Source organism: Coloeus monedula (genome assembly GCF_965178545.1).
Source record: "Coloeus monedula genome assembly, chromosome: 12".
Lineage (NCBI taxonomy): Eukaryota > Metazoa > Chordata > Aves > Passeriformes > Corvidae > Coloeus > Coloeus monedula.
In genome coordinates this window covers 4,366,478-4,382,068 of record NC_138792.1, presented here as the reverse complement: position 1 = coordinate 4,382,068, position 15,591 = coordinate 4,366,478, and the positions used below count along the sequence as shown (strand labels likewise).

The 15,591-nt window shown below is 45.0% G+C and overlaps 2 protein-coding genes across 4 annotated transcripts; one reads left to right on the top strand and one right to left on the bottom strand.

Annotated features, from left to right (window-relative positions):
- Window positions 1-200: 200 nt before the first annotated feature.
- GCNA (germ cell nuclear acidic peptidase) lies at window positions 201-9,501 on the top strand. Of its 2 annotated transcripts, XM_082289417.1 has the most exons (11): window positions 201-401; window positions 605-634; window positions 1,183-1,229; window positions 1,946-1,997; window positions 2,362-2,435; window positions 2,948-3,385; window positions 3,697-3,868; window positions 5,479-5,623; window positions 6,504-6,642; window positions 7,491-7,695; window positions 8,593-9,501. In XM_082289417.1, the coding sequence occupies exons 1-11, from the start codon at window positions 205-207 to the stop codon at window positions 8,843-8,845; spliced, it is 1,752 nt and encodes a 583-aa protein (XP_082145543.1). In that variant the 5' UTR covers window positions 201-204; the 3' UTR covers window positions 8,846-9,501. The 2 variants fall into 2 exon arrangements, with proteins under 2 accessions (XP_082145543.1, XP_082145544.1); XM_082289418.1 differs by lacking the exon at window positions 605-634.
- Window positions 9,502-9,988: 487 nt separating this feature from the next.
- On the bottom strand, window positions 9,989-15,566 carry BRCC3 (BRCA1/BRCA2-containing complex subunit 3). Of its 2 annotated transcripts, XR_014226757.1 has the most exons (9): window positions 15,443-15,566; window positions 14,978-15,097; window positions 14,279-14,366; window positions 13,533-13,621; window positions 12,915-12,970; window positions 12,293-12,424; window positions 11,886-11,929; window positions 10,833-11,168; window positions 9,989-10,725 (listed from the first exon to the last, which is right to left on the bottom strand). XR_014226757.1 is itself a non-coding variant. In XM_082289304.1 (8 exons), the coding sequence occupies exons 1-8, from the start codon at window positions 15,545-15,547 to the stop codon at window positions 11,017-11,019; spliced, it is 786 nt and encodes a 261-aa protein (XP_082145430.1). In that variant the 5' UTR covers window positions 15,548-15,566; the 3' UTR covers window positions 9,990-11,016. The 2 variants fall into 2 exon arrangements, 1 of the variants encoding a protein (XP_082145430.1); XM_082289304.1 differs by having other exon boundaries at window positions 9,990-11,168.
- Between the last annotated feature and the right edge of the window lie 25 nt (window positions 15,567-15,591).

The following is a 15,591-nucleotide window of genomic DNA, read 5'->3' as shown; positions in this document are numbered from 1 at the left end:
CCCGTGTTTCACGTTTTGTCCTGCTGTCAGAAGGAAAAAGCCTTGCTGTCCTTTCCTCTTCCTTTGCGTCACGTTTTGAGCGGCTGTTTGGGCCAGAAATGGGCGTTTTCGCTTGGAATTGGCCACAGCGGAGTTTGCGCGCCGCCGGCGCCGCCCGGGTGCGCATGCGCGGCGCTCCGGAAGCGCGGGGGCCGCTCGAGCGCCATGGCGGGAGCGGCGGCGCGGGCGGGCCCCGCGCTCGGCCCCGGCCCGGCCCCGGCCCCGGCGCCCCCCGACCGGGAATGGCGGCACCGGGCGGGCAGCGGCGCCGGGACACGGCGGGCAGCGAGCGGGGCGTCGGCTGAGGGCGGGACGAGCCCCGGCAGAGGCGCTGCGGGGAGCCAGGGCTGGCGGGGCGGCAGGTGAGGGGGCGCCGGGGGAAACAGCGCCCCAGCCCGTGTGTGCTGACGTGTTTTTATTAAAATATTATATAGAGAGTTTTTAAAATCTGTATCTATGTATTTATATCTAGTGCACACACACATATAATACATGTGTGAATATAACTACATAATGTGCTACATTATAGCTAGCATATATTACATGTATATATTTATAATTTTAGATTACGCCCTCATTTGTTTTATGGTAATTGGTAGGTATCAGCATGTTTCAGAATTGCAGTCTTTAAGGTTTAAATGACGTCCATTTAAAAAAGCTGTCTTCCTGGCTTTTTAAGCAGCTGCATAACGTGTTTTTGAAGTTGCTAATGTTTGGTTCGTGTTCTCATAAAATGAAATAACTTGGTAAGGGTATTGTGGGCTGCCTCTACATTTGCATGGACATAGCAGTCCAGGTGGTAATGCCTCCATTCTGCCTCTTGAAATAGCTTTATGGCAGCTGCTGCGTTCTGCTAAATATTCATGGCAGCTATATTAAAGTGCACTTCATGCAAAAACAGCTTCTTACTCATCCGTGCATGGTTTGAGGTTTTGGGCTTACTATAATGCACTTCTCTGTCATATCACAGACCGCATGTAAGATAAGAAATGAGCTTTTTATAAAGAATTAAAATAGTTCAGCCTATTTGGGACTTTCAGTGTTTTTCCCAGTGCATATTTGGTTCTTGGTGTTCACGGGTGTTTCAGACCATTGAAGATGCAGATCCTCTTGTGACCAAAGTTCTGCATTTCATCTTTGCAGCAATGCCCTGTACTTCTCTTCCAGCAGTGATGATGAATTTGAAATGTGTAAGTAACGACACGTTAGTTTGTGTTATGAAGGAGTATGAAAAGGACACATTTCTGTCTAATTCTAGTGAAGCGTTTTTGCACGTTATTTTCTTTCATTGCTTGTGTTGCAAAGTAGTGACAATGAAGTGTCACTCAAGTGACACTGAGGCTTCTATCTTTGTAGAAAGTCCATGGCATAACCACCAAAAAAAGGGAGTGAAAGACTTGAAAGAGAGTCAGGAGTGCATAAATCTTTCACCTCCACAAAGTCGGAAAGAGTCAGTTTTCAAAGGCAGTCCAGATTTACTTGTTAGAAGGAAAGAAAGAAGCTGTGAAAATACAGAAAATAAATTGCCAGGTGTGGCACTAGGACACAGTACAGGGCTGGAATCAGATAGCTCAGATGACAGTTTCTCTCCTTGCAGTGCAGTCTTGGTGTCTGTGCCACAGGGAGTATTCTTGAATTGTCTCAGTTTTCACTCTTTGTGCCTTGCATTCTGTTTTTCTTGTTGCCTCAGTTTTGTCTGTTCCCTGTCACTCGCTTCATTCTTAGTCTCCAGAGACTAGAAGACTGCTGCCAGCTTTGAGGAATTGAGAGCTGGAATTATACATAGATATAATTATGCTTGTTTTTGGAAAATTTTGTAGACCAAATTTTTGCTAGTTGCAAACTTTTAAAAATGCTTAACAAGAGAAATAGAACCTTGTTCTTAATTAATCTTCTTTTGTTTCAGTTTTAGCTAAAATGAAAACTCCCAAATCTGTATCTAAAAAGGCAGATGCAAGGTGGGTGCTGTCATTAATGAGTTTTCTGTGTTCATATTTTAGTTTTCTGTATCATATTTCTGATCAGCATATAGAAAAACAATCTAAAATTGTATTGATTCATTGGCCTGTATAGGAGAGAGTGCAGACAGAACTGTTACATCCTCAGTCATGTTCAGGGCAAATGTAAAATGGGATATTTGGAGGTGCACATGCTCTTGCCATTCCTATTCACAGATGCAGTTGGTGACATTTGCTGAGAGCAGCTGATAATGTTGTATTGGGTGGCTTTTTTTGGATTGCTGTTTTAGGAAGGCAGATTTACTGCTCTATTTTTCTGCTTACTCCTACCTTTATTCCACACCATTTGCCTATTTTTTTACAGTTTGAAAGACTTCATTGATGACTCGGATGATTTCTTCTTGGACTTGAAAGTGAAAAAGAGCACAACAAAGAGTGGTAAGCAATCATCCAACAGCAAATATGAAGCAGACTTTTTAATGAGTGGGAAGGTAGCATTCATTGCTGAGCTCATAAAGTTTTGGGAGAACTGACCCCTGCTCAAAAAGGGTAGGATCTCTTCCATCTGGTGTGAATGTCAACCCTGAAAAAACCCTGTGTGCCAGCTGCAGACTGTGAAAAGCTGATGGAATGGTGTCTGGAGGGGAAGTGGGTAAAACAAAGTGGACCAGAAGCATTAAAAAAAAGAAAAAGTCAGCTATCGATCTGACATGATCTCTTGATCTTCATGGGACAAATCTGAGAGGTCAGAAGGAATGTTTGTTGGCAAGCCACTTTCAGTGATTTTTCATGTAGTAAGATGGTAAATGGGCAGGGCATAATAAAATTAGAAGATACCTTACTGTTCTTTGTGTTTTCCTATCTTTTAAGGGATTTCTTTTGTGTTAAGACAAAGGCAGGTCTCCTAAATGCAACTCCCAAAACTTAAAGGTCTTTCTTTTGAATTGCAGCACAGAAAGATCTCCGGACCCCAAAAAAGCTGATGACTCCTGGAAAGAGAAACACTTGCTGCCAAGAGTTGCAGTATCCTGACACTTCAAGTGACACTGAGGATTCTGTCTTTGTAGAAAGTCCATGGCATAACCACCAAAAAAAGGGAGTGAAAGACTTGAAAGAGAGTCAGAAGTGCATAAATCTTCCACCTCCACAAAATCGGAAAGAGTCAGTTTTCAAAGGCAGTCCAGATTTACTTGTTAGAAGGAAAGAAAGAAGCTGTGAAAATACAGAAAATAAATTGCCAGGTGTGGCACTAGGACACAGTACAGGGCTGGAATCAGATAGCTCAGATGACAGTTTTGGATCTTTAATGGAACGGATAAAGAAGCGAAGTCTACCCCAAAAACCAGTCTTAAGCACAAGTAAAACTGTCTATCAGCCAAGCACAACAGGTGAGCAGCCCTTAGCTAACTTGCAGTGGTGATTGCCTGGTTCTGTCCATTTGTGTGGTGTGGACCTCTGAGGTGCAGCTCAGTACCTTGCAAAGGATTTTGGTGCAATCCAAAATTACTCCTGTGAGCATTCAGAAAAGCCAGTTTGTGCTATCAAGATGTAAGTTTTACACTGTTCTTGTTTTTTGTCATTGTAGGTGCTTTTTAGTTTTAAAATTATTCTGAAAGCAAACTGGTGGTTTCTAATGATTCTGTCATCTTTTTTATTTAATGTATGCTGTGTAATCCTGTGACTCTTTCTGTTGAACTAGAAAACATCAAGCCACCCTGCAAAGGTGCACAGCCTGTGGAAGGGGAGGGAGTCAAGGCACCAAAGCCAAAATCCATTTCACTTCAAGAAACACCTTCCATGAAAACAACTCCTGCAAGAATTCCTAGGAGTGAATCAGTCAGTTGCTCACAGTCAGCAAAGACAGAGAAAAGGTGAGTGTTTCTCCATTGTTCCTGTGTCCTAGGACAACTGTAGATGGACAGAGAGATGCTAAGCATTTTGCCTAGGATGATGTGATTCCTCTGCTACCTAGAAACTTGTACTAATTCAGCATTTGTTAATGGTTGAGTAGCTGGAAACCAGAGTTTTCAGTCTTCAGTACGACAGGGAGAATATAAACTGGTCTCTGCCTAAAGGAATTGGTGACAAATAAATCTGACAAATGTCGTCTTCTTTGCAAATGTTACCTCTCTTGCTATTCCTTGTCTTGGTACAGCATGTTTCTAACGTGTGGTGGCTCTACAGATTGTATATATCCAGCTGCTTTCCTCTGAAGAGATATCAAAACTGAATCTATTAGTAATTCATACCTTTTAATGAGAGTGTATTGATTTTTTTTTTTTACTTGTATTGATGCCATGAAGATTTTTGCTTTTTCTTTTTACCCCTGTTATACCCGTTATACCTTTTTTACAGCTTCTGTATTCCTAGTGCTTTTTGCCTACATTCTTGGACTTGTTTGTTAAGCTAAGAGACTCAACATTTTAGAAGCTTCGTAGCTGGGGATCAGTGTGCCCCAGAGCCCAAGGTCCTCTCCAGAACACATTCTGTAAACCAAGATAGAACCATCCAGGGGAAGGCTCCTTGGGGAGGGGAGCTCACTTGAACCTCTCACTGGGGAATCTTTGATAGATCTGCTAATTAGTAAAACCTATAATGTTATACCCAATGTTGGGGGGGATGAACACACACACACACACGGAAGAAGAGAGACACAGAGACACAGGGAAAGACTCGGTGGGGTACATCTCGATGCATTATGACCTGGATGTGTACACCTAAGGATCCTTAAGTATAAATACCAAGGTAAAATCCCTTTTCCCCTTCTAACTGTGTATGCCTCTTGATTTTAAGACCAGGAAAAGGCATCAGTATCATTATAACTTTGAGAATTCATGTGTCTTTTTCTACATGTGGATGCAGCTTAGGCTTTTCAAAAGAATGCGTTTTTCATTTCTAATTGCTGCCCTTATTTTGCTTTTTAGCCATGTGCTGTTTCCTTTAGTCATTTTATAATGGTGCATACAATACCAAACCTATAAATTGATATCTTCAAAGGTGTTTCTTTGTCAGAATGGTGCAGCATTTGAGTTAGCAATCCTGGTGGATTTGAATTCCTCCTTGAAGGAATTCCTGAGCATTCCTGGACCATCTTTGGCTGTTTCTGAAAAGACACCTTTATTGTGTTGATCATATTAGGGCTGTTGATATATTGATTGAATTTCGGTATAGTTGTGGCTCACTGTGTCACAAAGCCTGAGCCACCCTATTTTCCTACTCAGGAGTCCTCATAATCTAATTTTGTGAATTAATGAAGTAATTGCAGGACTGTTGCGACAGCTCTGCCCCTTCATGCTCTCAGAGGGATAAGAGGATAGTCGTGGGCCTCATAAGGGCAAGCTGGTGAAAAGAGTCATGAGAGGTTTATGCCACTTGAAGCATCCCTGAGATCTTTATTGGCTCTCAAGTGGCCATTATTTTTCCGTGTGTTTTTCCATGTCTCTCTGTACTTCAGTAAGTGCCTTAATGGCTTTTCTTGCAGGCTCAGGGTATGCTCAGTGCCTGATTGTTTCTTGCAAGATCTTTCAAATCCAGCTTCCCACTATGTGAAGTATTTCAAGAAGAATAAAGAGGAGCTGGCACAGAAGCTCTACAGGCTGTTTAATAGTACCATCTTTGAGCAAAAGGTTGGTTTCAAAACAAGAACTACCATCCCTAAACACTTGTTAATATGTTGCTCCTCCCTGTTTGATGTAATTGCTCTTTACCCTCTTTCACTTTGTAGAAGTTAAGCTGTATAGCAATGGCTTATGTTTGAATTAGTCCAAGCAATTTCTTCGAAAGGAGTTTGTTACCACCATGATGCAGCAGTTTTGGCTTTGCTTTCCCAGCTGTAATGGAAATGCTGCACGTAATCTTTCTTCCTTCCTATTGCATGTTCATGTCTGCCTTTGTGGAACAGATTAAAAACATGGTGATCCTTCGAATAACAGTTTAGGGTGAACATAAAGCTACAAGTTGTGTTTCAAATTTAAGGTTCAATTTCAGAGAACTGCTGTCTTGACCTGGGATCATCATCTGGGATATTGGGGACCCTTCTCTGGGGAGAAATATCCTTGAAAAGAAGGATGCTGCCCTCAGTAATTCCAATGGGATTTTCCCCAGGAAGGAAAGTGTTTTCATGCAAATGAGAAAATACTGTTGAGCTGACCAAGGATAGGCTGAGGTCATGATTTTACACAAAACTGAGCTGAACAAACTCACTATTGCTGAAGCGAAATATCTTACTGCCCAATGCTTCAGCCCTGTACCTGGAGGTATTCGGAGGTAGAATAGAGGAACTAAGGACTTTCTGTCTCATCCTGCATTATGAAACTCCCCTTACTGGTTACAGGAAAACTGATGGTGGGAATAAGAAGCCACAGGAGGGGGAGTTGGCATCTTAAGTGTTAAGAGCACCAACAGAGACATCCTCGACTGGATGTAGTAAAATACAAGGGGAGTCAGAGGGTCAGAAGATAAGAGAGGGAGGAGTGGGCAGATTACATGTGCTGTTTTGTTTTTCAGTTACCAGAGGACATGGTAATAATCTGGAATAAGAAAATGAGAAAAACAGCGGGGTATTGTGTAACGGGGAAGAGAGAAGGCCCTGAAGGGAAGCGTTACGCTCGCATTGAACTCTCTGAGAAAGTCTGTGACTCTGCAGGTAGGTCAAAGAAAGGCTGTGTTGATTCTCCTTTGAGGAAGCAAGTTCTAGAGATAAAAACATGAATCTGATGCCTAAGAGATCTGGAACTGGAGCCTGCTTTGAAATTTTCTATTATCTTATATAAATAAATAAACACATGTATGGATTTATCCACATTCCACAGCCCTTTTAAGAGGCTGGGCAAATGTACAAAATGTGAGAACAGAGATGTAAGTCACACTAACTGCAATACTTTGTTTATATTTCTTAATGATTTGAAGACCTACAGACATCGTATTACTCTAATTCTGTGTTATAATGGCAGTTTAAAATCTGACTTCTTCCATCACAGCTAGCCACCTTGTTGGTAGTATTTAAAGCTGGAATAAAGACAGGTCAGTGCCAAATTCAGTTCTATTATGTGGTACTGTAACTGTTACTTCTCTCTCATCCCCTCCCAATATGGGAAAATGAATCATAAAATGGTTTGGATTGAAAGGGATCTTAAAGACAATCTTGCATCAACTCCGTGCCATGGGCAGGGACACCTTCCACTAGACCAGGTTTCTCCAAGTCCTGTCCAGCCTGGCCTTGAACACTTCCAGGGATGGGGCAGCTTTACCAACCAGATTAGGTGTGTGGGGGAGTAACTAGGATGCAGAACTGGGCTGATCATAAATCTGGAAATGCACTAAATAAAACCTTGTTTTAGAGCATTTTATCTTATCAAGACATTGGTAGTTCTAACCTCCAAAATAACTCTTGCATCTTAGTACAGAATGAGAGACAGAGGTCTTGAAGTGGTGACCAAAGGGTGAGCATGTTCTTCCCCACACCTGACTGACCTTTGTCTTTGTTACCTCAAGATCGCCTTCGGGACACGCTGATCCACGAGGTTTGCCATGCAGCCACCTGGCTCATCAACGGCGTTCGGGACGGACACGGGCGATTCTGGAGATTCTATGCCAACAAATCAGCTGTAATCCATCCAGAACTGCCGGTGGTGACACGATGCCACAGCTATGAGATTAATTACAAATTCACCTACGAGTGTGTTCGGTGCAAAGCTACGTGAGTAAAGTTTTCATCTTGCATACGACTGTGTATTAACTTCTTAACTTGGCAGTGTCCTGTGTCTAAAAATCAGGGGTCTCTGAAGCTCTAAAGCAATTTGGATACTCTGATGTTTTCCAGAGCCCGCAGAACGTCACTATGTGAGTCCACATGTTTGTTTCCAGGTAGTTTCAGTTCTAATTCAGAGGTCAGGACAGACAGAAGTGTTGTCTGAGGACCATTGGTGATGAGGGAAGGTCTTTGGGAAGCAGCAAGAGATACATACCTAAGATTTCAAGGAACAAATCCCTGTAAAAACTGGGCACAGAATATTTGACAGTGATTAGATACTAGAAAAAACTATCAGAGGAAGCTTCCTGGGGTCTGTGTCCTGATGACTTTAAATTATGCTCATAGATGTGAGCAGCACTGTGATGGGAAGGATTGATACTAGGACATGACCTGTAATAATGGCACCATTTATGGCATTTTTTTTACCTCAGGATCATATGTGTGACTCCCAGAAGTACTGGAAAGAAACACCTGACGTACCCTGGGGTGTTTATTAGGCCTATGCAGTCAGTAGTTGCTTAGATGCAACAGAGCATTGAGAAGATTTTTTTTTTAGTGATGTCTTTGAAGAGAAACTTCATGAGGGGGTTGATACATGAGTTGTGGAGGTATTTGGAAATGTTGTAGCACTTCATACTCTAGGCTAAGAGTAGAACTACAGAGAAAGGAACCAAGATGAAAAAACAGCGGAAAAGGTTCTAGGGTAGCGAAGTGTAATATAGATTTGATTGTACCACCATGTGATGTACTGTTCTCTGTTCTAAAATAGTGCCTTTAGAAATCTGACCTCAGCAGAAGAGAAAGGAGTTCTGTGGAATCAAAGTCCTTGTGTTTGCCTTTCAGGATCGGGCGGCACTCACGGTCCCTGGACACGGCGCGGTTCGTGTGCGCCTTCTGCAGGGGGCAGCTGGTCCTCAGGCAGCCCCCGGGCAAGGGGGGCACCCCTGCCAGGACACAGCTCACACCCTTTGCTAAGTATGTGAAGGAAAACTATGGACTTGCTAAGAGAGAGCAGCATGGGCTGAGTCATGCAGAGGTCATGAAAAAACTCAGTGCTGATTTTGCTTTGAAAACCAAACTGGAAGATTCCTTTTAATATCTCAGTATACCTCCTTTCTTGGTGCCACTTAAATTTTGTATTGAGAATAGTAGAAGTTCTGAGCAGCACTCACATGTAGCATGTCTTCAGTGACTCCAGTGATTTACTGTTTCTTCTGGGCAGCTGATAAGCTGTAGACTCTGTGTGTGCTGAAGAACTGCTGCATCTCTGGCTGAGATTGCCAGAGGCAAGAAAGTCCAGGCCCACCAGCCCAAGTCCTCTGACTCTGAATGACTCCAAGGCAGGAAAAGGGGCATACCTGAGTTGGGCTTCAACATGGGTTCAGATATTCTCCCATGTAGTTTCCTGAGAGATCCTTGGCTGTTTTTGTTACAATTAAGTGGTGGGTAGATGGTGCCTTAAATCCATTAAGAGAATGTGTGAGTTTCTCCAAAGCCCTTTAGCCCTCAGTAAGATTGAAGCTCTTTGATTGAATGTAGTGTACCTCTGTCATTGAGATTTCATAGAAACTAAAATAGATGCAGAAGGTCAGGTTGGGGAAAGCAGATTTAAACACTTTCCCCCACAGAATGAGGTGGTTTTGTCAGTGGTTTAAGTCTTTCATGGAAAATGCAACTGAATGTGTGTTACAGTGCTTGTGTGTTCTGTAAGCAAATTGCTCAGGTGATTAATAATTTTGATAATCAATAAATGCCAGTTTGATACTAACTCTTGCAATAAAACCAGGCTGCTTTGTTTCAATTTAATCATGGTTGTGTGGGAATACAGAACCCTGGTACCAGCCCTGCTCTCCTGGCTGGAGAGCCAGGCTGTGGTTCAGCACCGTCCTTAATGTCTTTTTGTCACTGGGATTACAATCCAAGGATCCCCATTCCAGGAGGCCCAGAGCTGCTGGGTCATATCCCAGGAGCCCTCATCAAGCCTGGGGGCACTAAGACACCACCCTCCCTTCTCCAGAAGCAAGGTAAAGGAGCATTTGAACTAGAAAACCAATAGCAAAAACAGCACGAAACCAGTGACCGTTCAAAAACTGATTAATTACTGTTCACAGCACTTCCAAGGAAAAACAAAACAGTGGTGAGCAATATACTTCAAGGAAGTTCTACTCTTAGGGGATTTGCCAGTAGAAATGCAGAAAGATTGAAAAGTATGACAAAGGAATGGGGTTATGGGGCTTCCACATCTTGACAGCACTTTACAGCTGCTCATCAATATTGACTGTCACTGACAGGGAGTGCCTTCCTCAGCTCTGTCACTGTCCCATCCTTTGCTCACATGAGACAGATTCACAAGACAGAACACAGACGAGGATGTACATGATGGGGGATACTGTGAAATGCAACACCAAGAACATTTAAAGGGATTAGTTCAACAACAGCTATTTTGTTCCAGTCTTAAGAAATTTCTGCAGTTCAGCATGTAAGAATGTCAGGCTTGTGTATCTGCCAGTTCTCTGCCCAGCATCTTAACCTTCTTCCCTCTGGGAAGGAAGCACAGTCCTCTCACTGTGCCAGCAGAAATAATTCATTTTGTACAGAACCTCAGTGCTGGGCACACACCAACATTCCATGGAGTAAGAGACTACAGACTGACCAAAAAATGCACTTTGTAGCATTAATTTCATTTCTACTCCCAACAGCTCTAGCTTTGGAATTCTTTATTTGGTTTGATGTATGCTGAACACAGATCCTATGTCAAAGATCTTCCAGGTCTGTTCCCAAGCTTCCCTCCCACCTCTTACCTGCCTGGATGAATGACCAGTGATCCAAAACATTACTAGATATAAGACCATGGTCAACTGAAGCTACTAAGAGAAGGCAGAAGTTGGCAGCATCAGATATGACAGCAGGGACACACTTTTCCCCTCTGACCCTCCTGTTCCAGGCTCCTGGAATACGTGTAAAGCAGTAGGACTTCTGTCAAAATACAGAGGGAGAAACAACATGTTCCCTAGGTGTGTGCTCTCCAAAACAGGAGTCTTCAGGTGCTGCCCAGCCCCACCACTGATCCACAAGTGCAGCACCTGCAGACACAGCACTGCTTTGCACCAAGCTGGGGCAGGTAGAGTCCTGATCCTGGAGATGTGCTCCAAGAGAAGAGGCACAGCCAGGACCTTCACTGAGGGGCAATGTAGGGCCACCCTTCAGCCTGGAGTAGTTCTTGAAGATTTTTTCATGTCTTTTTCCTGAAGGGTCTGCATTTCCTCCTCACTCTAAAGCAGCGAGTTCCTCCAGCAGCTGCTCTTTCTCCTGCTGCAGCTCCTGCACGCGCTGTTTGTTCTGTTCCAGTCTGTCCTCCAGCCACTGCAGCAGGGGCCCACTGATGGCAGACATTTGGCTGCAGAGGTTCTTTGTGAACACTGCAAAGAGCAACAACACATCATGCCAGGGCACCACACAAAAGACTCGGTGCTACAACACCCCCCAAAGCCAACAGACAGCCAAGGAAACCTTCCACCATCCTGGCCATGGCAACGACACATCTCCACAGGAAGGTCAGAACCCGCAGCTTGCAACATGGAAACACCATTTCAGTCTGACCCAGGCAGGGATGACAGACCTACAGTGAAAACCTGCACACAGCTCATCACTGGTGCTAATTAATGTCTAAATTTAGAAGCATCATAGAGTGCCTCATTTCCTAAACGTGTGAGAATGGACAATGGGTAATAATTTAAGAACAGAAGTGGGATTAGGACTCACCCCATCACACTGGCAGAAGGAAAGATGTCACACCCATGTAACACATATAAAGTGCCAGGAGATGGAAGTGTACATACAGGGCAGCCAGACACTACTTTAACACTCAACAAATCCCAAATCCCCTTTCCTGTTCCAACAGAAAAAATAACCTAAACAAACCAAACCCCAAACAATCCCAAAGTCTTTTGTCATTTTAACCAATTCTACAAAGCCTGAAGGATATAACATTCATGAACCCCAAGATTAGGGTGTTTTACAGCCTTTGACATTTTCATTTTAAGTATCTAGTTACAATTCTGTTCCTATGTAACAAGACTTCACCGTTTTGATTCTGGGAGCAGCACCCTGGATTATCACATGCAAGGAATCCTTACCTGAGCCATTATGGATCTTGGTTACAGAGTCGAGATGTGTGAGGCTAAGGGAAGGAAAAGAAAGCAGGTTAGAAACAAGACAGCAGGGAATTGTGTATTAAACCCAGGCAGTAAAACCAGCTGCCCAGGAATCACAGAGCAGACCACAGGTACACCTAAACCTCTTCACTTGCTGAAGCTATGCACATTCACAAGGATAACAACCTGTGATCACACAACCCCAGAATTCTGCTGATAACTCCAGGCTCAGGTTCTACAGACTTCAGAAAGTTCTACAGAGGCACGTGAGCTGCTAATCCTTCCTAATTTCTACATCTTTGCCAAGGCTTTGGTACTCTAAGTACAGCAACAATAGAACAGGTCAGCAAAGACAGCCTTGGAGAGGGGCAGAGTCCCAGGGCTGTTACCTGTGAATTCTCCTGTAGGCATCCTGCTCTTCTTGGCAAAGGATCTTGGGCAGCTCCACAGCTGATTCCAGACACACTTTCCCAATGGTTTCATGGGGGACAACATGAATGGGAATTTCAATCCTTTCATATCTAAAAAGGTATGAGATATCATTAAAAGAAGCAAACAAAAAAATTACTTCTACAACCTTCCAACAGTCTGTCCAAGGCCTGGCAGTGCTGCACATCCACTTTTGGGAACACATGCCTGAACTGACAGGCAAAGGGAAGCATCTTATATCCACATACTTGTCTTGAATTTTAATTGTAAGGTGCAAACCTGAGGGCTCGACCTCCAGAGCTGGAAGCAAAAAGGTGGGGCTGCTACGCAACAAATTGCAGCACAAATCCCCACCCTAACCTCAGCAAATCTGAACATAATAAATTATCTAGGCTAAATGAATCACTCCTAGTCTTTAGATTCTCTTCCAGCAGCCTGCAGGACCAGAAGTCAGGAGACCCTGTGCAGGCATCTCTCTACATTTACTCCTCACAATTGAGAAGCCACTGATTAGAGACAACCCAGAGAAAGGACAGACAAGACAAAATACAACTGGACATAATAATCTTCTGCTGTACTCACTCTGAGCTCTTCTGGGCCTGAATAGACTGGAAACAGGTATAGAGAATTCTGCCTGTCTAAGAGAGACAGCAGAAAGTCAGATTCCAAAGGCAAAAGACATCTAAAACCCCACATTCCTTTAGGAAGCACAATATGCTTTCAAATAGAATTCCAGATGTTTTGCTGTGATTTGCTTGCTGGAGCTGCTTAAAGCATATACTGATAAACCCTTTAGTGATGAAAAACTCTCAAGCAGCAGCTGCCTGGACAGCCTAGACCTGACTGTCAGCTTATCTCACACGACAGCCACCCCTCCTGGAGAGGCTGGAGCACAGAGGGGCAGAGCTGTGGGCTGGGCTGGATACCTGAGGGAAGAGCCCTGCCCCATCTCAGTGCACACACTCTGCAGCTGCTGCTGCAGCCCTCCTGGACAGCCAGGCTGTGGGGCAGCACAGAGGAACTGTCACTTGTTCTCCTGTCCTTGGGATCACAATCCAACCACCACCATTCCCACTGTGCTTTCCATGTGCTCCCAGCAGAGCTCTGCCCTTCTTGCAGGCTGCACCCAAGGACTTCAGCTCTGCCCTGATGTTTCTCATGAGCACCTGGAGGGTTTGTTGCCATTTTTAAGTTGCCTACCTTGGTGTTCTTGTCCTCAATGAAGCAGGAAAAGATCAGCCCTACAAACCCTTGGTCCATCATCTGATACATGGCCTGAGTGCGGACATCTGCAGGCACAGAAATGACAGTGAGACCTGCCCTGCTCACCTGCAGGAGTGGGAAATAATTTGCCATCTTTTAAAGGGTGATCTAAAATTTGGGAACAAATGTCACAAACTTTATGTTTACATCCTTACTCTGGGTGATTAAAGTTTAAATAAAAAACTTGATCCAATTTATAATATAATTAAATAGCAAATCTTAAAAATAGAAGGTGAGCTCACAAAACCAGAAATTATCTCACAGCCAGCCTGGTGCCACAGGTCACCATAAAGTCCAACACGTATAAGATACTCATGTACTTCTTCTATGAAAGTTTTCAGCTATGCATTAACATTCACAGATGTCAGAAATCGTCACAGCAGGCCCAGGATTCCCACAGCTTTTTTGCTATTCCCCACACTCAAAGTCTATTTTATCTATCTGGAAGAACAGCAGTAGCTGATTTGTGACTCCTGAGTCATGTTTGAGTCCTTGGAGAGCACACAAAGGAATGGGGCTACACTGGCAGGGGCCCCTGAAGCCCACCCAGACAATCTGGTCCTACCAAGGTATGTTTCAGACTCAGAACTGTTTTAAAAGTGCAGCTCTGGAACTCCAGTGACTGAGTCCCAGGATCAAGAGCTGGGAGTTTCACCCAGAGCCCAGCTCAGGGCTGCTCTTACCGACGTGTGAGGGCCAGACAGTGATGTGGGGGTGGGAGTGGTACCAGCCCACCACCCTCATGGGACGTCCTGTCATTTCAGCCAACCTGTGTGGGAGTCAAGGAGCTTTGGGAACCAAGAGACAAAGGGAAGAGCTGTACATACAAGGAAAAACAGCAGAGTTTTATAAGTTTCTTACGAGTCAGCAGAATTCCAGATCCCTTTGGAGGGGTGATGACACAGTGCAGAGAGCTGATGGGAGCCTCTTCCCCAGCACCATCAGGAGTCACTGCTGCAGAAGCAAACTCGATTCTGTTTGCATGTGGCAACAAGCAACACTTCAGCAGCTGTTCAAACCAGCATCCCTGAGTGTGTGTAGAGAAGAGGCTCCCCAGTGCAGCACCTGGAGCCTTGCTGACCTCTCACCTTCCACTCAGCCTCCCTGCTGAACTGCCACCCCCCTCCACAAACACACTGCAGTTTTACCTGTGACCAAATACAAAACAACGATCAAAAATTTATAACACAATTCCACTGCAGGTGCTGGAACCAACAAAGACTCCAGAGAAAGGCAACTGCCAGCACAGCCCTCCCAGCCGGGCAGCTGCAGGAGGGAGCAGCTGATGGCTTCAAGGCAGCTACAGGTGTAAAACACAGCACCTGAAAAGAGCTCTGAGGTAAAGCACTGGCGAGCCTGCTGCTGTCTCTGCTAAAGGATATCTCTGCTTCAGTGGAAGCAGCTGAAAGCTGCTCTGGTGAGATCTCCACGCGGTCCTTCCTCTTGTCAGAGCGGCGCAGGATTATCACAGAATGGATGTGGACGATTCGGCTGGTGTCAACCTAACGATACAGAGGGGAAATCAGTCAGTCCTCTGCTAAAGAAACAATCCCCCGCAGGGCACGGCCGGCTGCTCTGAGCATCCCAAGGCACAGGTGTGCACCGGAGCACGCCGGGACATGGGGACGGGAAGCTTTCCTGGCTCTGAACTTCGACTCTCACAGGAGCTGACCTACGCGCTGGCGGCTGCTGGGGCCGCAGACGAGAGGGGTGCCGGGGCCGCTCCGTGCGCGATGCCGGCGGTCACAGCCCGCGCCCCGCCATCCCACGGCCTCGCGCAGGCCACAACCCCCATAGGCAGCCCCACCACCCGCCCCTCCCCGGGGCCGCCCCTCCGCGGGCGGTACCTCTCCGATGCAGAGCCCCATGACCTCCTCCTTCTCGGTGCTCAGCGCGTGGTTCAGGCACACAAGGAACGCATCCGCCTCCAAGTGCACCGCCTGCACCGCCATCTTGCCTTCCCCGCCCGCCTGCTCCTCTCGCCCCGCCCCCTCAG